We start from the raw sequence: 19,970 nt of genomic DNA on the forward strand, positions 1-19,970 counted from the left end.
GCAGGATCATAAGATAATATTTGTTTTGAATGGATAGAGTGAGTGGTAGCAAGGTGAAATAGGAAAGGAAAAAAGGCTAGTTCCGTAAGAATAAAAGTAAAGATGTTGTTATTAATGTTTACAAAAAAATTTGACCCTATGAAGTCCATCCCTATTGAGCCATACGTTTGCATCAACTTCAGTATGCTATTTCATTCATTCAAGCAATTATAGCAAAAAAACATATATACAAATGCTGTATTGCGTATTTAAATTTAGATGTTCAAAACTCATTCAGCGAATCCTGCTGCTGATGCCCTTCCTGCGGACGAATTTGTTCATCAATTGTGTCAAGCATTCGATGGACCAAAGTCTCATCCTCCGATTGAAGAAACTCACTTTGCATTGAAGGATCAGATTTCATTTCTGTTGCATATCTTAGTTGTGACAGATCGGCACCAAAAAGACGCCGGCATTGCTCTGTTGCCTTTTCCAGAGCACTTGCATCCTGTTCCGTCGATGAAAATGCACCTCGTGTGAGTTTGGCAAGACCATAAACAACCTGCCAATCCATATAAGATAAACGTTCTTGCATTAAACGGCTTCTCTGTTGTTGGCGAAACGAGTCAATGGCGTCTAATAAACACTCCAATTTGCGTTGAAGCACTGTAGTAAGTCTTCGAAGTGTCATCGCATTTGGATACTCTTCTGAAGAAGGATTCTTATTCATCTGTTGCAGTTTATGCGAGGCAATGCGAACAGCTAAAGCTGCCGTCTCTTGGCGAAAACGACTAGCTCCTGTTGTCAGAAACTCTGATTCCAAAAAAGTCGACTCCTTCGTAGGCCAGGCCGTCCAGTATCTGCTTGGTGTTTTGGTATCTTTTTCCTCCTCATGACCATCATTTCCATTTCGCGAATGTCCTCGATTTTTTAGCGTCTCGTGCACGAAAAATAGCTGAGTTGCTAAATCATTTCTTGTTTCTTGCTTCAAGTTCGAAATTATCTCTTTGTACGCTCCTATTTCACTAGTCAAGAGAGTTCGCTTCTCTGGGACCTCTGCTTCACGCTCAGTAGGAGATTCCTCATATTCCTCTCTTTCTTCTAAATACGGCGTCTCAGAATCACGCATAGCATACTGTTTATGAGCCTAAATTCTAAGAAAGCAACTGTTTCTGTCAGGTTGTCGCCTTCGACAGTTTCTTTTGGTGAACGTACTTGGTTAGAAAAGTGAAACACAAGAGACCATGTCCACCAACCTAGTACCTTCAAGGAAATAAGCTTTTCTTTTTCATGCAGTATAATAGACGTTTAAAAATATGAACACTCGCCATTTGCAACCTCAAAAATCGAAATTTTCCAATGGAACTGTGCACCTTGGATACTGGGCAATTTGTTGATCCATTGAGTCAATTACAATTATTTTGTTTTTGTATCCTTTACAACTGCCTTTTTGATGCTATTTCCGTCTACAATTCTCTCTCAGAACTTTGGCTGAAATGGACGAAAATAGAAACAATGTCAATGGAGCAGTTGTCAAATGGAAAATTGATTAATTCCATGCATCCAAATGTACTTTGGCGCATCTGCATTCTTTGATTTCACATACTTTTTACCGGCTGAACGAAGGAAAGTGAAAAGTAGTATTTCAAATACCATCACGAAAGGAGCATTAATATTTTCTTTTAATATTTCTTTTCCTTTATATCAGTTTCTTTTTGCTCCTTTTCAGTTCAATTTGTCTTCAGAGCAAAAATCCACATGTTTAGGTACACTCTCTCCAATTGCAAACAACTGCAATTCATAGACGCAGTTTACATTGCCCTGTATTTGTAGATACAAAACAGGTTTTCAAATTTTTTATTTTTAAATTAGAAGTACTGGAGGTTTTATTTATTTTTTTGGGGATTCGCTCTCAGTTATAAAAGGATTCAGCCATATACTTTTTTTTTGACATTAGACATTATGAGTGATGTCAAACAGCTTTCTTTTACACCTTCGTATGTAATTCACGTGGATCTTGTGTCTATTTAGCAGGTTTATCCTCTTTGAAGACTAACGAACTGATGTTTAGGATTTTCAAGAAAATTGCTCCTGATCAATACTTGTCTCACTTGCTAGATCAAAATATACGTTCCGACGGAAGAACGGTTACTGAATTTCGTGAACCGCAAATTCATACTGACTGCATTTCTACAGCTAACGGAAGTGCTATTGTTCGAGCCGGTGAAAACGTTTTCGTTTGTGGCATCAAAGCAGAAATTGCTGAACCCACAGCCGATGCACCTGATCGCGGTTGGATTGTCCCTAATGTGGAATTAGGTCCCCTCTGTAATTCCAAGTTTAAACCGGGCCCGCCATCTGATTTGGCCCAGGTTGTATCCCAGCAATTGTACCAAATTTTGATTCAGTAAGTAATTGTCACAAGAATTCTTTCAGCCTTTTAGACATTTGCTAACATGTACTACTTTAGAACGAAACTAATTCATCTTCATTCACTTTGCATTCACGAAAAGAAAGCAGTTTGGGTCCTCTATGCCGATATAGTATGCTTGAATTATGATGGAAATGCTCTTGATCATGCCTGGACTTCTTTAATGTCAGCATTAGAAACAACCAAACTTCCTACGGCTGTTTGGGATGAAGACTTGGAAAAGGTAGTCTGTGCATCCAATCTCACTCGACCGGTCCAACTCAGCACAAGGGTATTTTCATTTTCTTGGTCTGTTTTCAACAATATAATGTTGGCGGATCCAATCGATGAAGAGGAATCTTTGTCAAACGAATTCCTTACCATAATGATGGACACTTCTAAAAACATTTCAAAAATTACGAAGTTGGGCGGTTCTTTTATTCAAGTCGATAAGTTAAAGGAATGCGTAGAATTTGCTCGTAAACACATAAAGTAGATTTTAATGGACTCTTAAGTTGTCTGCTTAACTAAAAACGTTTAATGCCTAGCTGTATATTTTTGATCCGGTTGTTTAGTGAAGGTTTCTATTTAATTTTGACAGTTTCAAGTAAATGAAATTTTGTAACATTAATTTATTATGTAAACCCAAAACAAAACCCTCTATTTTCTCACTTTTAACCATTCTCTTGGTTATCATCTTCTATCCAAAAAATGTAGTAGCTTTTCGCTACGTTTTTCCAAAATACATATGACAGATTGAATCCTAAAACGAAAAATAAAAAAAAAAATCTTTAAACATAGGGTTCTTCATCATTCTTTTCTCCTTTATTACCTTCACCAACATATCCTTTCGCAATTCCTTTCTGCCCTTCATGAAGCTTACTTGGAGCTGTACCCTCAGGTACGGGGCTCAAACCAGCCCATGACCGAGATTGAAGGTACGCGGCAGCAGGCGAATATACACCGTTAACTGTCAGATCCCGGTTAGAACGCTTTTGAAGGGCACTAGACCCATCTTCGTTCAAATCACCTGTTTTATTTTCATTGCTGTCCAAAGAAAGTTCTACATGCCTCATAGGTGTCGAATTAACAAGCTTACCCGTAACTAGACTAAAATGAGGACTTTCACTTTCGTCGCTTTGAATTTGTTTCTCAGTGTTGGTTTCCTGTTCTTCTGTTAATGAAAGTACACGATCGAATGAGAGAATGCATTCATTTAACCAGGAGGTGTCAGATGAAAGCGCTTTCATTAATTCGAATGGAGTAACAATTGGACGATAAAAATCCTAGATTTTGTTAGTACAAAGAACAAAAGATTCATATAAAAATTCATACCCTACTATCAATCAAGCTGTTTTCACCACATGCGATTAAAACGAAACACTCTATTTCCTGAAAATTGGCCAACTTTGCAGGATTCAGTTTTCCGATAGCCAATATATACGGTTTTTTACCAGCATTTAGAATCATCTTTCGAAGTCTATCTAAAACGTTTAGATAATTCGATACACCCAAAGTACCAACGATAATTCCGATAACACCTGCATCTCGACATTTTTGCACCAAAGCATAACGTCTCCGAAGTTTGGCACCACCGAAAGACGATTCTTCAGTAAAAGTCTCCTTTACAGGATCGAAAGACCAGAAAGCTTTAACAACAGAATAATGAGACATCAAAATCGATGTTAATGTGGGTGAGTCGGGTCCAACAAAAACCAAAGAAACATCACTTAACGAAATATTTTCTGGTAACCGAAATAGGCGTCCTGGAATCGTTGTACAGGCTTCCAATTCTAAATCTGGTTCTTCTCTTCTAACTAACGTCGAAGCAATGACTGTTTTGTAACCAGCATTTTTCATCTTCCGAATAATCAAATCTTGGCAGTAGTACCAACGAGTATCACTAACAAGCAAAATTGGACTGTCAAGAGGGAACTTCTCCGTAAAACTGGTAATCATCTTGTCCACATTAATAGGAAGCCTTCCAAATACATAAAGAAGGGGAAGCCTTGATGTACTAATCAAATGTTAGAGAATAAGTTTTTAAATGTATTAACATACGGAGAAAGACATGCTCTTCCATAGTGTACAATGGCATCTGCAGACATATGTTCTGCAGCTACTTCATCTACGCAACAGCTTCCGTAATTTGTATCAGCAAGTATTTGAATATTTGCATCCACTTGTTTGGATATCAGCGAAGCTACACGACCAGAATCTGCAAGATGCTCATCGGGAAACTGTAAAGCTACCTAGATCACAAGTGTTGTTAGCCAGACTGAATTTACGAATTATACCTTTAAATTCAACCAATGCTTAAAAGTAGAAATAACTTACAGATTTATAGTTGTTCGAGCGAATAAAGTCAACTGTTCTATCAACCTCAAATACATGTGACAAATCACCCTCAACTTTTAGTGATTCTCCAATTGTCTTGGTTAATACACTTTCAGAGTCATCGCTTAAGGGTACAGGAGTTGAAAGCTGGAAAGACATACTCCTGACAATGATTTTTTTATGTTTGCCCCCAAGTGTATGTTTCGGTTGAATAAATTCAGCGTCAGAATTCAACACATGAAAGCAATCCTAAGCAGTCAGATATAAAAAATTGCCTGCTTTTAGCTAGTCTAATTTTATTACTTCTATCTTTTAATAATAAGAACTACCATACCTGACACCTACAAGAAATGCATAGGTTGTTATCCAATTTGAATATTTACAGCAATCAAAACTAAAGAAGCAGAATAACACCAATGATTATATTATTATTAGGTCTTCCACTGTAAAAGCATTTACCATCAGCTTATTACACCAACGAAGTATTAACAAAAATGGAAGACTTCATATGTAATATATAAACCCCTAATAAATCAAACTAAAACATTACACTTAAAGTAACAATGGCGAGAAGAGAATTCAATTTGCAAATAGTTAAAATGAAATCCTTCACAAAACAGTAAAAAAGACAAAAACCGACGAGCAGTACCATAAACGAACAATGAATCAAGAGACGGAACGATATTCAACAGCTTTATATTTTGTAACAAAACATCACATGTAAGTAAGTAGTCAAGTTCAATTTGTTTGCTTTCCGACAAAAACCCCAAAAAAAAACATTATAACAAGAAAACGTACATAAACAACCAAAATTGGCAATGACTAAAAAGAAATGCAAAGCAATAGCAGAGTCTTGATTCTTCCTTAAATTCAGCTAAGTAGAATCTTTTAACTCTCCCAACCAGCAAAGAAAGCATCAGAATGTTTAAACAGATAGTAAAAAAAAAAAAAACCCCGACTTTTCTCTTTATCTAATAAACTCGTTTGCTTAATTTCACATCTAAATTTCAAAATCAAACCGTTTTTTATGCAACTTTTGTTACACGGATAAAAGATCGGTATGGCAGCTTCCATATATCCCGAATCACCGTAATTTTATACACAGAATTAAACAAAATATTAGCTTAATAAGCCTGACATTAATTCATCCCCCTTTACTTATTAGCTTTTGAAGATCGTTGAAACTCAATTTTCTGCCCAGGTAACGGAGGGAAACCAAGAGCATGTGATTTCTCGGAAGCCGATGAACTAGAGGCTGACTGAGGAGGTGTTATGTCAGTTGTGGTGTCGGCTCTAGAAATGGGCGGTAAAGTTACTTCACCAAAGGAAGGAAAAGCGGAGGGAGATTGAGGCCGACTAATTGTATGCGAAGAAAAATCAACTGGAGACAACTGCGGGGAAGTAGTGGCATTTGTATGGAACGGTGATGACGGAGTTGTAGCAGCATGTCGTTTGCTGTAATATGGGAAAGCACGGTGCTTATCGCGAGCTTGAGATCTCGGACGCATAGGTAAAGAAGAATCATGATTTGAAAGATTAGCATGAGAAAGATCTGTAGAAGGAAAACTCATATGTGCTTCTGACACAGGAGATGATACAGTTGAAGCATGAATCGAGGGGGCAAGAAGATCAAGAGGCATAACCTGGGAGAGATTGAAGTCGGAGCTAGGATCTGCAACACTGGCAGGAGTAGAATTATCGGAAAGAGCAGAAAAAATGGAATGATTGTCGGTTTGGGAGATTAAAGGATGCAAAGGTGCTTGTGCTTGACCTTGAGCACTAGTAACGGCGGGATCTGTAAAATCAAGATGAGGCAAGTTTTGTAAACCATCAATGGCATTTAAGCCAGGTAAAATGGCACTTTGCTGGCGTTCAAGTTCGAATTGTCGCATAGCGGCATCATGGGCTTCATTGTGTTCTTGAAGAGCAGATAACTCATGTTCTGGTTGAGGAATTTGAGGGTTAGGGACTACGTCGTTTAAGGCACCAAGATTCAAATCGGTTTTTTTGTTTGGATCAAAATCCATTTGGGTCAAGAGATTATGGATAAGGTTGGGATCTTTGGCCAGAGCACTGAGAGCGTTATTGATAGCCGATCCTTGAAGAACAGCGTTAGCAGAAGAGTTTGTAGCCAACAAATCTAAATCGGGCAAAAGTCCTTGAGAATTCGAACGGGATACGCCATTGCTCGTATTGTTTTGAGCAGAGGTACGCTCCTTTTCTTTACGTTTTGAATGGCGACGATTGAATTCAGCCTCAATCCAGTTCGTTTTCTCGATACTCGGTTCGCTACCAAAAAGTTTTTTGGCCTTTTTGTTCACACGACAACGCAAATCGTTGTCTTTATTACGCTCCTCATTTTGTTCCCTCCAACGCTTCTTCCGTTCCCGATTTTCAGAGCGCGTTTTCTCAGAGGAAGTCATCTTCCTCGGAGGAGGAGGATGCTCAATGGCAGCTACCTGTTTGTAAATAGGTCAGAATCATCAAACAAATGCAAATTATAAACCCCAGCAACCAAGCGGCTGCAAGGTTAGTGAACCCAAACAAAAGATAAAGTCCCCGTATCATTGCTTTTGTTTAAGCTTGCTTGCAAGAAGACATGTGTTTTAACAAACTATAGTATACGATGTATAGCGAACACAAAAGAGGAATTCGAGACTATAACCGTCATAACGAAAGCAAACTTCTCAATTTCCGGGTCGGTAAAAAATTTAGCATACCTGTTGAGCTATGTAAAATGCAGCTGCAGACGGATCATTTGGATCAAAGGATAAGGCAGAATTGTTATTATTACTTAAAGATCCTAAGTTGGATAAGTCCGGAATGGCTGAGAGACCGAGTGAATCCAACAGCTCCTGGGTGTTCCCAGACATTCCTAAAAATGCCTCCAGGTTCAGCTTTGTCAATCCGTCTTCAGTCATTCTGGGTTTCTCCACGCATATATATGTTTCCTCAGTGATCTAGCGGACTGAAAACGGTTCCAAATTGATTCTCGTTGTTTGTGTAGTTAAGAAAGCGAAACCACCTCCACCAGTCAGGTGGCTAAACAATCCCTAGGATTATCCGCGGTTCGTTTCCACTTTACCGAATACCGTTTTCGTTCTTTTGTTCGCTAACTATTTCTTATTCGAAATAACGATATATTCCATCTACATTAAGTATGCATTACATTTCCGAACGAAGTTCGTTGTCATATGAAGCGCTGCATAATTTTCTCGTTCGACTACCATTGGGTTTCGTTTCTAAAGTACAGTTTTTGAAGGAAAGCCCAAGTATACTGTGTATAAAGAACGTAGTCATTATCGTAGGTCATTACATGGTAGTGCTCGAAATGATTACCCAGTTTCTACTTCAAGTCATATTGCTTTACGAGGAGAATTCAAGCAGACACATATGATCAATGCATGTAATAAGGATGGTTGTTGATTATTCCCGTTTATGACCGAATGTAGAGGAGGCGCTTTTGAGTTTCATCGTCTCATTAGATTGTCCCTACTTCGAGTTAGGTTGTTACATGTGGCATGATTATACTATTTTCTCTCTTATAAACATTTCCAAAAAAAAACCAATTTACTATTTATACTCGATGAAAGCAACGTCACAAAGCAGTCTCCTTTGTGACTGATTCTTGATAGTGTGTGCCTCTTTCTTAGCTTAGAGTAGTGACTTGGCTTCCATTTACGACGTTTGAGAATAGCGTAGAAAAAAGATTCAAGTTAAAGATACATTACGAACCTTACCGCTATTCTTAGAGACGTTTACGCAGATTCGTGGACCTCAGAATACTAGATTTTCGCTAAGCTTGTTTTATTTGTTAAATTATTATAACGTCTATCTTAGATTACGATAGTACGAGAAAACTCCAATGTAATAATGATGCCAATGCTAAATAGATTGGACACACACCAATATATCTTTAATTGTAATAATCATTATAGAATCCAGGGAAAGAAAACTTGGCATAATTTATGAAACATGAGAACGAAGGTTAGAGAGTCTGTCGAAAAACGATGAGAATTTTTTTTACGCTTTTTTCTCTTCCATTTTTTTTTGTTTTTTTTGTTTTTTTTGGGGGGTTTCCATCTATTAAGTAGTAGTAGTGCTGTTGAAAAATAGATTTTCTTGAAATCAACTCATATCTCTTTCATTTGATCCTACTTATCTTGACCATTCGTTTAACAAATTATAACGCGAGTAGCTCTAATGATCTAGGTACATGATTAATAAATTGTTGTTTTCAAAGATATTGGACTTACTTTCCGTACAAGGCAGCGATCGAGTCTTGCTTACCAGACCAAGCTATATTGTTTACTTCGTTTTCGAGTTTCCAAGAAGCAATGGGAGAATAACGGTTTTCGCTGGATGAACCCGTGCTTTGAGCGGTTGACATGGGCGTAGCATACTCTGATATTGGTATCGCTGAGCCAGACGGCGTAACAGGATTCGATCCTCGGCGAGCTGGTGTTGGTGTAGAGCTCAAAGGACGTGACAAGTCCCATAAATGAACCATGCAATCATCTCCGCATGAAGCTAGCTTGCTTCGCGAATTAGGCATCCAGCTCACAGCATTCACGTCTCCACCTCGAGGACTACTTAGAGTTGAGTATGCTGTTCCTGGCACTCGAATATCAATCATTTTTATATCCGATGATTTGTGATGGAAGGTAGCCATCAAATTGGCATCCGCATCACATGTGGCTAACCGCAGTAAAGGTCTACAAGTACTAACAGCGCTGTTTGTATCTCCAGTACGTTTCCAATAACTGCTATCTCCTTCATAGATAATAGTTGAATGGTCCAGAGAACTATGCATATGTCAGAACACTTGGTCAATACAAATCAATTTTAAACGTACCGTAAATCGAACATTCGTACACTTCCATCAGCCCCCACGCTTACGAATACATGGGCATTATCTTTTGTAAACGCAACATCGAAGACTTCTCTGTCATGAGCAATCAATTGGGTTTTCGATTGTTGAGCAACCACGTCCCAAACAGTACACGTTGTGTCTAAACTACTGACGATAATTAAAGACGGGTCTACCTTGCACCAATCAAAAGAAGTGAGGGGAGCACTACTGTGAGTTTTCCCGTGCTGAACTTATGTTAGTCAAGGACCAAAAAATGTGTCGTCATACGTACCGTGGATAAAGCAGCTTGGCATGATAGAGAGGCAGTATTTCCTGATTCTGTAGGAGCATTCCAAAGTCTTAATTTTTGATCTGTTGATGCTAAAAGGTTCGTAGAATTGTTTGAGTTTAATGATGGAGGGTTCCACATCACTTTGGTGACAGGATACTCTAAATCGTTTGCTGTTGAAAGCGACTTTTTCACAGCAGGTTTATCTCCTTCCGAATTCGATACTTGAAGAATTTGAATCTGATAGTTAGTAGATTGGAATCATAAAGTGTTGATGTTTATTACAATCTTTCAAGCGACATACTTTGTTGGCGGGCTCTTCAATTAAACTCCCTACAGCAATCCATTGTCTTGTATCATTGCTTTGTTTTAACCAATCTAAACTGTAAGGTGTCCAAGGAAAATCAAATCCCGACCGTTCGTTTTCGCTATTGAATTTGCTGGGGAAAGGCCGCCTAGGAGAGCTTAAAAACCGTCCAAAAGAATCATAAGTAGATTTTCCTACTCCTGCAGAAATAGAATAGCGGTTTCTTCGTAAATCCGTCATGGTTTTATAGTCGATCCCAAATCCTGGTACCTAAGGAGGATATGATGCGTAGGTATCAACTGCACCCACTTTTCAACTTGAATTAAACGAACAATTAAAATACAGAAGATATGCAACAAGAAGGCTGGAGACAAACGTAAATACCTAACCTTTTCGACAAGCAGCCTTTCAGTCGCGGCGACAGAAGGTGTCATCATAGTCCTTTAATTATACTTACACCAACAAACCGCAGTAGCACAGCACAGCACAGCAAAGCCTCAAACATTTCAAAGTATTATCTTTAGTAGAATATAAAACGATTGATATTATCATACTAAATAGAGAAGGATATGACCTGTTTCAACTAAAGTCCTCTGTATAATTCTATAAAGTGAATTTGTTTTCAAGAATTTATGACTTCTTTGCGTGAATTAAATGGAACTAAATGGATGCAAGTGTGAAGATCCTTTTCTTTACTATTTATTATATTTTTTTAATGTTAGCATGAATTTTCGACGAAGTTCAATTGTAGCGAAAATTAATATTACGTCGTACTGTGCTTCATCAATCCTAAACGATTAGGCAATTCAAGTACTCTTTTGTACAGTATCTTTCAGTAAAATATACTAAATGATAATTCTATTTCCTATTAGATACAAGGACAGATGCTTCGTAACAGGTACCTTTTGTTCTATTGTAAAGTACACTGTGGAAAATGAAACTAAAGGATTCCAAATGAATTGTATACCACCATTACAATAATAAGTAAACACTTGATATATGGATTTGAAAAACGCTGTAAATAAGATATAGATTGAGTTACTATATAAGACTTGTCAAGATGAAAAAGAGTAGTTAGACAGGAAAAAAGCATTGGAATTGATTTCCTTTTAATAGAATGAATTGCTTCATACATTCGGCTGACCAAAATTATCGTTTTAATAACATTTTATTACAGAAAGATTCCATTCATTATCTACGACATAATACGATATTGCTGCTTGAGTACTCGATACTGTTATATAACCTTAGGAATCATCGAAGGCAAAAGAATAATCCCTACCCTTACTAAAATCAAAACCTTGCCCAAACGCACGGACGGACCTAAACAATTATCCAACAACGAAATACCGCCTGCTGTTGCATTTCCTCCTATATTGCAAGACAGGATATTTTTTATTTTAAAATGACTACGGTGTATCCAGAAAGCACCTCTATCGTTACATCAGCAGGTATGTTGGTTGATTATTTAATGAATGTAAAAAAAGACTAACGATTATTAGGTGGTTTGATGTCCCTGCTGGACGAATCAGAAAAAGAATTACAGATACACGCACTGTTAAAGATATATGAATTTATAGATCAGTTATGGCCTGAGATTTCTGACGATGTTACAAAAATTGAAGTTATGTATGAAGATCGCTCTTTTCCTGAACGGGAATTGGCAGCGTTAGTGGTTTCAAGGGTCTATTATTATTTGGGTGAATACGATGAAGCCCTCCAATTTGCTTTGGCTTCCGGTACAAAGTTTTTACAAGACAAAAACAGCAGCTTCAAAGAAACCCTAATTTTCAAGTGTATTGACACTTTTATTCAACAAAGCTCTGAGCGCTATTCCAATTATGAACTTGAGCCTATGGATGAACGTTTGAGTGGAGTCGTTGAGGGAATTTTTCAAAAATGCTATGCCAACAAGGAATGGCGACATGTTTTAGGTATTGCAATCGAAGCTCATCGTCTTGATTTAGTTGAATACATTTTGAATACTGCTAAAGATGATGATTTAAAACCTTATGTCCTTGAGTTGGTGTTGACTGTCGTTCTTGATATTGAATTTCGCAATCGTCTTTTGCGTCTTCTTTTGAGCTCCTTTTTAGTAGAGAATGAGCCAGATTATTTCTCTGTTGGAAAGTGCGTAGTTCACTTGAATGACGCTTCCGTTGCTGCGAAGCTTTTGATGAAATTATCTTCTCAAAGTGATGACAAGAATTTATTGACTGCCTACCAATTAGCTTTTGATTTAGAGGATTCTGCTCCTCAAGAATTTTTAAACAGTGTCATAGACCTCTTACCTGCTCCTGTCTCATCAGATCATGAAGGCAACTCCGAGAACGTAGAGGTCGATGAATCTTCACCAATCTCCCGGATCCATTATATCCTGTCTGGTGAGCAAACTGTTAAATATCATCGGGAATTCTTATATTCTCATAACAATACGGATATGCTCATTTTAAATAAGACAAAGGATTCTCTTGAATCCAGAAACTCAATTTTCCATAATGCCGTTACTTTTGCAAATGCCTTCATGAATTTTGGTACCTCTTATGATAACTTTTTCCGCGAAAATCTTTCTTGGTTGTCTAAAGCGAACAACTGGTCCAAATTTACAGCCACTGCTGCCCTTGGTGTTATTCATAGAGGTTACTACAACCAAGCTATGAATATTGTACGCCCTTATTTACCCGAAGAAGATGCTCCGTCTAGTTCCGTTTATTCTGAGGGTGGTGCTTATTATGCGATGGGTCTCATCAATGCCAATCACGGCCGCGGTGTTACAGATTATTTGCGTGAGCAACTGAAGCGTTCCGAAGATGAAACGGTCCAATATGGTCTCATCCTTGGTTTAGGTCTTACTGGTATGGCTAGCCGTGACGAAGGTCTTTTTGATGCCGTTAAAACCGTGCTTTTTAACGACAATGCCGTTGCTGGTTCTGCTGCTGGTATTTCCATGGGTCTTATCATGCTCGGTACTGCATCATCTACTGCTATCGATGAAATGTTGCAATATGCTCATGAGACACAACACGAGAAGATTATCCGTGGTTTGGGTATTGGCATTGCTTTAATTGTTTATGGTCGCCAACAAGAAGCTGACAGTATAATTGAACAACTAAATGCTGACTCCGATCCTGTACTTCGTTATGGTGGTATGTTTGCCACTGCTTTAGCTTACTGTGGTACTGGTAATAGCAAGATTATTCGCAAGCTTCTTCATGTTTCTGTTAGTGATGTTAACGATGATGTGCGACGGGCCGCTGTTTGTGCATTAGGTTTTATCTGCTTTAAAGACTCTACTGTTTTAATATCTACAGTTGAGCTCCTTGTTGATAGCTATAATCCTCATGTTAGATATGGTAGTGCAATTGCTCTCGGTATTGCTTGTGCTAACTCTGGATCTAATGCCGCTTTGGAATTGCTTGGCCGATTAGTTGAGGATGCTACTGACTTTGTTCGCCAAGGTGCTATGATTGCTCAAGCAATGATTCTTACTCAACATAATGAACATTTAAATACTAAGGTTTCAGGAATTCGTAAGCATTTTGAGCAAGTTATCGGTGAGAAACACGAAGATGCATTGGCCAAGTTGGGAGCTACCTTAGCCCAAGGTATTATCGACGCTGGTGGTCGTAATGTTACTATTGCCCTTCAGACTGCTACCGGTAGTTTGAGGCTTTCTACCGTTGTAGGTTTGGCAGTTTTCTTACAGTATTGGTACTGGTTCCCTTTAACTCATTTTATGTCACTTTCATTTTCTCCGACTGCACTTATTGGCTTGAACCAAAACTTGGATGGCCCTAAGTTTAATTTTGTCTCTAATGCTAAGCCTAAATTATTTGCTTATCCTGCTAAGACTGTCCAACCTGCTGCTAAAGCTGTTCAAAAGGTCGAAACAGCTGTACTGTCAACTACGGTCAAGGCAAAGGCAAGAGCAAAGCGCGCTGAGCGTGAAAAACATGCTAAGGAGACTGAAGACGATATGAAAGTTGACAAGAAACCCGATGAACGAGAGGCAGACAGCAGTGCTATGGATATTGATGAAGAAAAACCTGATGACGCTACCAAGTCTGAATCAACTAGAAAAGAAGAACCTAAGCGTGAAGTTTTAGAAAACTTTACTCGTGTGGTTCCTGCTCAATTACCGTACATTTCATTTAATGCTAATGGAAGATACTATCCAGTTCGTAAATTTACTGGTGGCGTGTTGATGTTGATTGATCGTGAATCTGACAAAGCCCCAGATTTGATTGAGTTGAGTAGGGATGCTCCAACCCCACAGGCTAATGCTGAACCTTCAGAGCAAGAGGCGGCACCACCAGAGGACTTCGAATACCCTTTTGATGATGATGAGTAGTTTAAATCTATCATATACAGGTGAAAAAAAAAAAGTAAATATTAGAAACGGCTTGCTACGATTTATTCTAGATGATTATTATCAATATATACAATATATATAAGCTTGTAATATAATCAATTTGTAGGTTATGAGAACGTAAATTGTTAACAGTGTGGCCACTAAAGGTGGAAGTTAAAAGTAAGATTAAACGAACGGACGGTTGTAAAAGCAGTAGTTGCTATTCCATATCCCCTTTTTTAGTTTCATTAAATGCTTAGGTTTTTTTACATCAGGCCTTTACTGATGTTCTGTGCTGAGCTGATAATATTGCAAAGGGTGGTGAATGCTTTCTTCTAAAGTACCCTTCTGAGGATGAGTTAACTCAAAGACACGTGTACATGCGATATGATAATGTCGACCTTTTACAGCATCGACTACTTCCCGGCAACCAGACGAATCTGGTGCTATACCCATTGTACTTAAAGCCGTGACAAGATTATCGAGTGAGTAAGTTCTATAGGGACAACCATGAGCATCGCCAGGTCCCAATTGGGGTCCTGTCAAAATTTGCTGACAGCTATAACCCTTGTAATTTTTTCTGTTACCCTCTAAACCATAAGAATGGCGAATATTGTAACGATACTCCTTATTGAATTTGTCATCGTTAGTATTAGAGAAGCTACTTTTCCAGAAAATCAGAGCCTCCTCAACAGATAGGCCAATGTCCTGTAAGTTAGTAAAGGAAATTGAAAATAATATACCTTTAAGAAAAGGCCATACTGAAGACGGCTAAAATGGCGGAGGTGTTTTTCTTTCCTCAAAACATTGTGAAGATGCCTGGCACACAAGGGAAAATGAGGGACAAGACTATCAACCTGGTCTGCTGTAACTTCACCAGGTTTAGCTGCAGCGACAGATAGCTCTGGTGCTACAAATCCTTTACTGAGATGATTTAAAATAGGCAAAAGACGATCATCTTCATCTAACCGCGGTAAAGCTTTTGCTGTATTTTCAAGAGATGATTTTAGATTTTTCTCAAATTCCTCTATCACGATACTTATCTGTTCTGAAAAAGGTACATATGCAAAACCTTTGTGAACAAAGACAGCTCTTCGTTCCACCAAGTCAGGTACTTTTATAAAGGGTACTTTAAAAAAAGATTCGTTTTCCACGTTTCGTTGGCACGCGGCTTGGATTTTACTCAAAAACTGGCTTTTCTCTTCTTTAGAAACTGCATTCCATTGAAAATTAAGGCTGTCAACAAAATATTGGCGCTCTCTTGTTTCTTCATTGATAAATCTATATTTAAAGAGAGCAGATTCAGCACGAAGAAATCGATATCTTAATTCCTCTCTATTGTCAAAAAACATGTTAGTATATCTGTAATGTACATCCACCAAAAGAGGTTCAAGTTAAAAATAAAAGAGAGCGCGTCCTTTTTCCGTCAAAAACCCGAACGATTAGCATTTGAGCGAGCATCTTAACTCGATACAAATAATCGAAAATGTTCCGGCTGTAAACTTCTCAAAAGGCACCCTTCACAGATATGAACTTTGTCTTAAATCTCTCTTTAGTCATATAATGTTTTTTACTTACGATCTACTGAATGCAAGTCGCAAAATGAAATGAGAATAATGGTCCTTCCTACGTTCTTCGTCTAGGCCCGCTCCTTTGACGACTCTAGCCATATTACTGCTCATGGGCAAGTGTTTATCAACGACGCGTTTAATAATCATATCCAGTTCCTTTTTCGTCTTATTCCGGAAAAGGGCTGACTCAATTTCGCCTAATACTATTATCCAGAAGGATTAGAAGCCGTTTAATTTATTTGATAAATAAAAAGTAGATATAAAAGAATATATAGCACACTGAACTTACCATAAAGTCGATCAATTGCCCATGTTTCAAACTCTTCTATACTGATTTCCTCATGGGGTGGATTCAAGTAAAAATTTAATCGTGTAGGGTAACTAACGTTTGCTGGTACATCTCTTGCAAAATTTCTGTTTCTTTCTACCGCCCTGCTTTTTGTGCTTCGAAACATGGTAGCCTGACTGGTAAATTTTCGGACTTGCGATTGGGGAGCCCACGCGTCGAGTCGGCCCTCACAATATTAAATTCAGGTTGCAAATAATGGCTTAAAATCATTCAAATCAGAAACTTCAAAATTAAACCTTTTTCTTTCATGCTGACTCACTGAATTTAATGTAAAAAGTATCTGAATACATTTAATCTCAGTCATTGACATTGACATTCACAATTACATTACGTTGTTCTACGAACGCTTTTTCCTAGCTGATATAAGTATGTATTAAATCTGAAAATGATTTATTTATTAGAGTATCAGTGATTCAGTTCAAACCTAATAACAAACAGAAAATGCATTCTGCATTTTAATATTTCAAAATTCCTTCTCCGCTCGGAGACAATTTATTAAGCCCTACATTTTTATGCAACCCTAATGACAGTAGTAATCTACTGCTGTTGTTGGCGTTTGCTAGGAGGAACGTAGGCTCCTCCTTTAGGAGGTGTCACGGATTCACGAGAAGTGTCAGCACTGGCACCGGCACCGCGAGCACGAGGAGGAACGTATCTTTGACCACCACCAGCGGTAGCACCACCACGTTTCCATGCAGTTACGGGTGGAGGACTTTGAGAAGCTAAGCCCAAGTTAGCTTTCTTGGCAGCAATCTTCCGAGCAGCGTCTTCTTCACGCTTCATTTGCATCACTCGTTGACGTTCAAGTTTCTCGCTCATTTCCTGTTGTTCACGCTCCTTGGCTTCTTTAGAAGCACGAGCGTTTTCTTCTACGGCCTTATGTTGACTTTCTTCTTGTTCTCTGCGCTCACGCGTTTCTTCTTCTTCAGCGGCTTTAGTAGCTTCTTCTTCAGCCTCAGCAATTGCATCAGCTAACTTCTGTTCGTAAATCATCTCGTATTGTTTTTCACGTTCAGCTTCTATAACATCCTTAGCACGAGCATAAGCTTCTTGATAGGCTTTTTCACGTTCATCATCAATGCTTTGTTTGTAATCGTGAATATATGAAGCAAACTTAGAAAACAGTTTCTTGTCTTCCAAAGCTTCTTCATGCTTGCGTTCTTGGATCTCTCTACGCTGCTTCTCTCTTTCAATGAAGGTTTTACGATCTTGTTCGACTTGTTTCCTTGCATCCTCCTGCAACAGGGGAATAGCTTCACGACGATAGGCACGTTCCAAATGATCAATACGCTTACCGATAACACGAAGTCGCTCATTCATGCTTCTATTTTGTTTCTCGACCTGTTCGATTTGCATAGCTCTCAATTTATCAGCATCCAAGTGTTCCAACTCTTCAGCATCGACTTCCAATCCACCCTTGGCCTTAAGTTCGTCAGCCAGTTTCTTAGCTTCTTCAATACGAATAGCTTCCTTTTCACGGCGAATTCTGTCAGCATTACGTTTCATAACTTCATCTTGAACACGGCGAGATTCAGCCTCGGCTTCTTGTTTTTGCTTAAGAGCACGTTGAGCGGCGAGTTCAGCTTCACGCTGAGTAGCCAAGGTATCAGCTTGACCGCGACGTAACTCAAGCAAGCTACGCTGAGCGATAACAGCCTTTCTCTCTTGCTCAACACCAGCTAAAGCACGGTCATAAGCAGCTTCAGATTGTTGCTTACGAAGAAGGCAAAAGTCAGTATCAAAACGCATCAAGACACTAGTAAGCGATTTCGCAATACGAGAAAGTTGATTTGTAATCAGTTCTGCAGGGGTGGATTGTAAAGATGTAGTGTCCACCTGAGAGCTTACTGGACTAGTGAAAAGATCAGATGCAAAAGTAATTGAGCTTTCGATGTGATTGACACGAACGGAAAAAGCACCCTTTTTGTTGCCGTTCATTATAAATTTTTCAATCTGACCAGAGGTGCAAGAGTAAGGTTCATCAAAAGTAGCCAAATCCATAACGAATTTAAGGGAAACAGCATCATAAACTTGGGAGAGTTGTTGGAAAAGACGAGTAAGGATAACTTGTTGTAAGGGACGAATGTATTGAGCGGTATCAGTGTTCTCAGCCAATTTCTTCAAAATAGGCTGCAACTTCTTGCAGATACTTAAAGGGTGGAAATCGACTTCCAAAATTCTGTAAAGATCGCGGATAGCGGGATCACAGTAGTTCAAAACATTACGGTTAACAGCATCCTTAACCAAAGCCTCACGATTGGGGGCTTTAGACATGTTGAGCAAAATGGCCAAACGAGCGTTTTTGTTTTTAGCATCTTCGGCGTCCAGGGGAGGACCTGAAAATCTAGTGGCATCAATAATAGGAATTGACAAAGCACTGAGGATAACAAAGTTAGCAGTAGCAGGCTTTTGAACATTTGTAAAGGTAAAGTATCTGTTCCAAGCAGCAGCATGCAACAAGTAGTTGTCGCAAACCAAGAAAATCTTGATAAGTTTGCGGTAATAATTTCCGAGCATGACAGGGGAAGGGGCACGCTTGGAGAATGTTAAAAGACTGTGAATATCCTCAATTGAGCGGAAAGCCTCCTGCCAAAGCTCCAACTCGACAGCTACGTTGAGTTGAGAGAAACGCATGTCTAAATGACGTTGCATGGTCTCAGCATCGTTCAAATTGATTGAATGAGGCGCATTAGAGAATTTGGAGGCATTTCCAAGGTGAGAACGCAATAATTCACAAAGACGACGGAATTCAGTCTTGCGTTGATACTTTAAGCAGAATTGGAAGGCCGAGTTGGCAATTAGTTGATACATGACTTCCAAGCGAGCATTATTCCGCAAAATGTCAAGGACAGTACGATAAGCATCCCAAAGGAACTTGAGCCAGGGAGTGACCAAAGCACGGTCCGTACGGGTCTTGGACATTTCACCTGAGACGAAAGACATCATGATGCTTTCGGGAGTCTCAGTAGCCTCCAAATCATCGACATATTCAAGAGAAATCTTGTCAGCTTTAGCTTGAGCTTCTTGAACCTTTTCGTTGGCCAACTCAATGAAGCGCTTCACGACATTTTCAATGGCGGTCACCGAGGTGTTTTGTACAGCATTCTTGTACATGTAGAGACCCTCTTTGGCGACTTTACCTTTACGTAAAAAGACACAAAGTTCAATAAAGCGAATCATGATAGGTTCCAAAGAAAAGCCTTGGGCATTTCTGGACCTTTTCAAGACGATGGTCTCGTGAAGGGACTGGAGTGCAGACCCATGCTGATCAAGAGCAATAAGCTCATCGGCAAGCTACTGATGTTAGTCTTTCAATAAAATTTACGTGAAAAAACGTACTCTTAGCACATTTTCGGGCTTTCCCTGAGGAGGTGCCATGTTGTGCGGTTGTGAACTAAACTTGCTCTGGTAAATTTTTTGTAAGGAAATTTGTGCGTTGGAGCGCATAGGAGCTGAACGAACCTCGATGCAGTAATATAACTTCTCATTATATAATCGTATGAAATAACACATTTGTATCACTTA

The 19,970-nt window shown here is 38.9% G+C and overlaps 8 protein-coding genes across 8 annotated transcripts; 2 read left to right on the forward strand and 6 right to left on the reverse strand.

Annotated features, from left to right (window-relative positions):
* Nucleotide 1: 1 nt before the first annotated feature.
* On the reverse strand, nt 2-1,269 carry SPOG_00795 (upstream activation factor complex subunit Acr1). Its single transcript, XM_013168972.1, has one exon. The coding sequence runs from the start codon at nt 1,106-1,108 to the stop codon at nt 263-265; it is 846 nt and encodes a 281-aa protein (XP_013024426.1). The 5' UTR covers nt 1,109-1,269; the 3' UTR covers nt 2-262.
* SPOG_00794 (exosome subunit Rrp43) lies at nt 1,150-3,037 on the forward strand. Its single transcript, XM_013168971.1, has 3 exons — nt 1,150-1,976; nt 2,051-2,386; nt 2,450-3,037. Exons 1-3 carry the CDS (start codon nt 1,942-1,944, stop codon nt 2,883-2,885), a joined length of 807 nt encoding a protein of 268 aa, XP_013024425.1. The 5' UTR covers nt 1,150-1,941; the 3' UTR covers nt 2,886-3,037.
* SPOG_00793 (diphthamide biosynthesis protein) lies at nt 3,011-4,947 on the reverse strand. The gene is made up of 4 exons (XM_013168970.1): nt 4,727-4,947; nt 4,451-4,641; nt 3,725-4,406; nt 3,011-3,675 (listed from the first exon to the last, which is right to left on the reverse strand). Exons 1-4 carry the CDS (start codon nt 4,883-4,885, stop codon nt 3,181-3,183), a joined length of 1,527 nt encoding a protein of 508 aa, XP_013024424.1. The 5' UTR covers nt 4,886-4,947; the 3' UTR covers nt 3,011-3,180.
* Nucleotides 4,948-5,090: 143 nt separating this feature from the next.
* Nucleotides 5,091-8,265, reverse strand: SPOG_00792 (transcriptional regulatory protein Spp41). The gene is made up of 2 exons (XM_013168969.1): nt 7,447-8,265; nt 5,091-7,185 (listed from the first exon to the last, which is right to left on the reverse strand). The coding sequence occupies exons 1-2, from the start codon at nt 7,645-7,647 to the stop codon at nt 5,881-5,883; spliced, it is 1,506 nt and encodes a 501-aa protein (XP_013024423.1). The 5' UTR covers nt 7,648-8,265; the 3' UTR covers nt 5,091-5,880.
* A 238-nt stretch (nt 8,266-8,503) lies between these two features.
* On the reverse strand, nt 8,504-10,660 carry SPOG_00791 (WDR68 family WD repeat protein). Its single transcript, XM_013168968.1, has 5 exons — nt 10,172-10,660; nt 9,871-10,107; nt 9,582-9,823; nt 8,983-9,531; nt 8,504-8,934 (listed from the first exon to the last, which is right to left on the reverse strand). The coding sequence occupies exons 1-5, from the start codon at nt 10,412-10,414 to the stop codon at nt 8,910-8,912; spliced, it is 1,296 nt and encodes a 431-aa protein (XP_013024422.1). The 5' UTR covers nt 10,415-10,660; the 3' UTR covers nt 8,504-8,909.
* An 806-nt stretch (nt 10,661-11,466) lies between these two features.
* On the forward strand, nt 11,467-14,665 carry SPOG_00790 (19S proteasome regulatory subunit Rpn2). Its single transcript, XM_013168967.1, has 2 exons — nt 11,467-11,625; nt 11,677-14,665. The coding sequence occupies exons 1-2, from the start codon at nt 11,580-11,582 to the stop codon at nt 14,523-14,525; spliced, it is 2,895 nt and encodes a 964-aa protein (XP_013024421.1). The 5' UTR covers nt 11,467-11,579; the 3' UTR covers nt 14,526-14,665.
* On the reverse strand, nt 14,574-16,587 carry SPOG_00789 (DNA primase large subunit Spp2). Its single transcript, XM_013168966.1, has 4 exons — nt 16,386-16,587; nt 16,104-16,299; nt 15,269-15,860; nt 14,574-15,233 (listed from the first exon to the last, which is right to left on the reverse strand). The coding sequence occupies exons 1-4, from the start codon at nt 16,549-16,551 to the stop codon at nt 14,805-14,807; spliced, it is 1,383 nt and encodes a 460-aa protein (XP_013024420.1). The 5' UTR covers nt 16,552-16,587; the 3' UTR covers nt 14,574-14,804.
* A 189-nt stretch (nt 16,588-16,776) lies between these two features.
* On the reverse strand, nt 16,777-19,849 carry SPOG_00788 (translation initiation factor eIF3a). The gene is made up of 2 exons (XM_013168965.1): nt 19,785-19,849; nt 16,777-19,739 (listed from the first exon to the last, which is right to left on the reverse strand). Exons 1-2 carry the CDS (start codon nt 19,821-19,823, stop codon nt 16,983-16,985), a joined length of 2,796 nt encoding a protein of 931 aa, XP_013024419.1. The 5' UTR covers nt 19,824-19,849; the 3' UTR covers nt 16,777-16,982.
* Nucleotides 19,850-19,970: the final 121 nt, after the last annotated feature.

Source organism: Schizosaccharomyces cryophilus (genome assembly GCF_000004155.1).
Source record: "Schizosaccharomyces cryophilus OY26 unplaced genomic scaffold supercont4.5, whole genome shotgun sequence".
Classification (NCBI taxonomy): domain Eukaryota; kingdom Fungi; phylum Ascomycota; class Schizosaccharomycetes; order Schizosaccharomycetales; family Schizosaccharomycetaceae; genus Schizosaccharomyces; species Schizosaccharomyces cryophilus.

Bases quoted from the DNA above. Each gene is read 5' to 3' on its own strand.
- SPOG_00791 (XM_013168968.1), bottom strand. From the start codon at position 10,414: ATGACGGATTTACGAAGAAACCGCTATTCTATTTCTGCAGGAGTAGGA. The intron at 10,108-10,171 runs GTATGTCGCTTG...ACTAACTATCAG, and splicing joins TTGAAGAGCCCGCCAACAAA to ATTCAAATTCTTCAAGTATC. The intron at 8,935-8,982 runs GTAAGTCCAATA...TCATGTACCTAG, and splicing joins ATCGCTGCCTTGTACGGAAA to ATCATTAGAGCTACTCGCGT.
- SPOG_00794 (XM_013168971.1), top strand. From the start codon at position 1,942: ATGAGTGATGTCAAACAGCTTTCTTTTACACCTTC. The intron at 1,977-2,050 runs GTATGTAATTCA...ACTGATGTTTAG, and splicing joins CAGCTTTCTTTTACACCTTC to GATTTTCAAGAAAATTGCTC. The intron at 2,387-2,449 runs GTAAGTAATTGT...GTACTACTTTAG, and splicing joins TTGTACCAAATTTTGATTCA to AACGAAACTAATTCATCTTC.
- SPOG_00793 (XM_013168970.1), bottom strand. From the start codon at position 4,885: ATGTCTTTCCAGCTTTCAACTCCTGTACCCTTAAGCGATGACTCTGAA. The intron at 4,407-4,450 runs GTATGTTAATAC...ACATTTGATTAG, and splicing joins GGAAGAGCATGTCTTTCTCC to TACATCAAGGCTTCCCCTTC. The intron at 3,676-3,724 runs GTATGAATTTTT...AACAAAATCTAG, and splicing joins ACAGCTTGATTGATAGTAGG to GATTTTTATCGTCCAATTGT.
- SPOG_00790 (XM_013168967.1), top strand. From the start codon at position 11,580: ATGACTACGGTGTATCCAGAAAGCACCTCTATCGTTACATCAGCAG. The intron at 11,626-11,676 runs GTATGTTGGTTG...AACGATTATTAG, and splicing joins CTCTATCGTTACATCAGCAG to GTGGTTTGATGTCCCTGCTG.
- SPOG_00792 (XM_013168969.1), bottom strand. From the start codon at position 7,647: ATGACTGAAGACGGATTGACAAAGCTGAACCTGGAGGCATTTTTAGGA. The intron at 7,186-7,446 runs GTATGCTAAATT...ATTTACAAACAG, and splicing joins CATTTTACATAGCTCAACAG to GTAGCTGCCATTGAGCATCC.
- SPOG_00795 (XM_013168972.1), bottom strand. From the start codon at position 1,108: ATGCGTGATTCTGAGACGCCGTATTTAGAAGAAAGAGAGGAATATGAG.
- SPOG_00788 (XM_013168965.1), bottom strand. From the start codon at position 19,823: ATGGCACCTCCTCAGGGAAAGCCCGAAAATGTGCTAAGA. The intron at 19,740-19,784 runs GTACGTTTTTTC...TAACATCAGTAG, and splicing joins AGCCCGAAAATGTGCTAAGA to CTTGCCGATGAGCTTATTGC.
- SPOG_00789 (XM_013168966.1), bottom strand. From the start codon at position 16,551: ATGTTTCGAAGCACAAAAAGCAGGGCGGTAGAAAGAAACAGAAATTTT. The intron at 16,300-16,385 runs GTAAGTTCAGTG...TCTGGATAATAG, and splicing joins GGCAATTGATCGACTTTATG to TATTAGGCGAAATTGAGTCA. The intron at 15,861-16,103 runs GTAAGTAAAAAA...TTTTGACAATAG, and splicing joins CGACTTGCATTCAGTAGATC to AGAGGAATTAAGATATCGAT.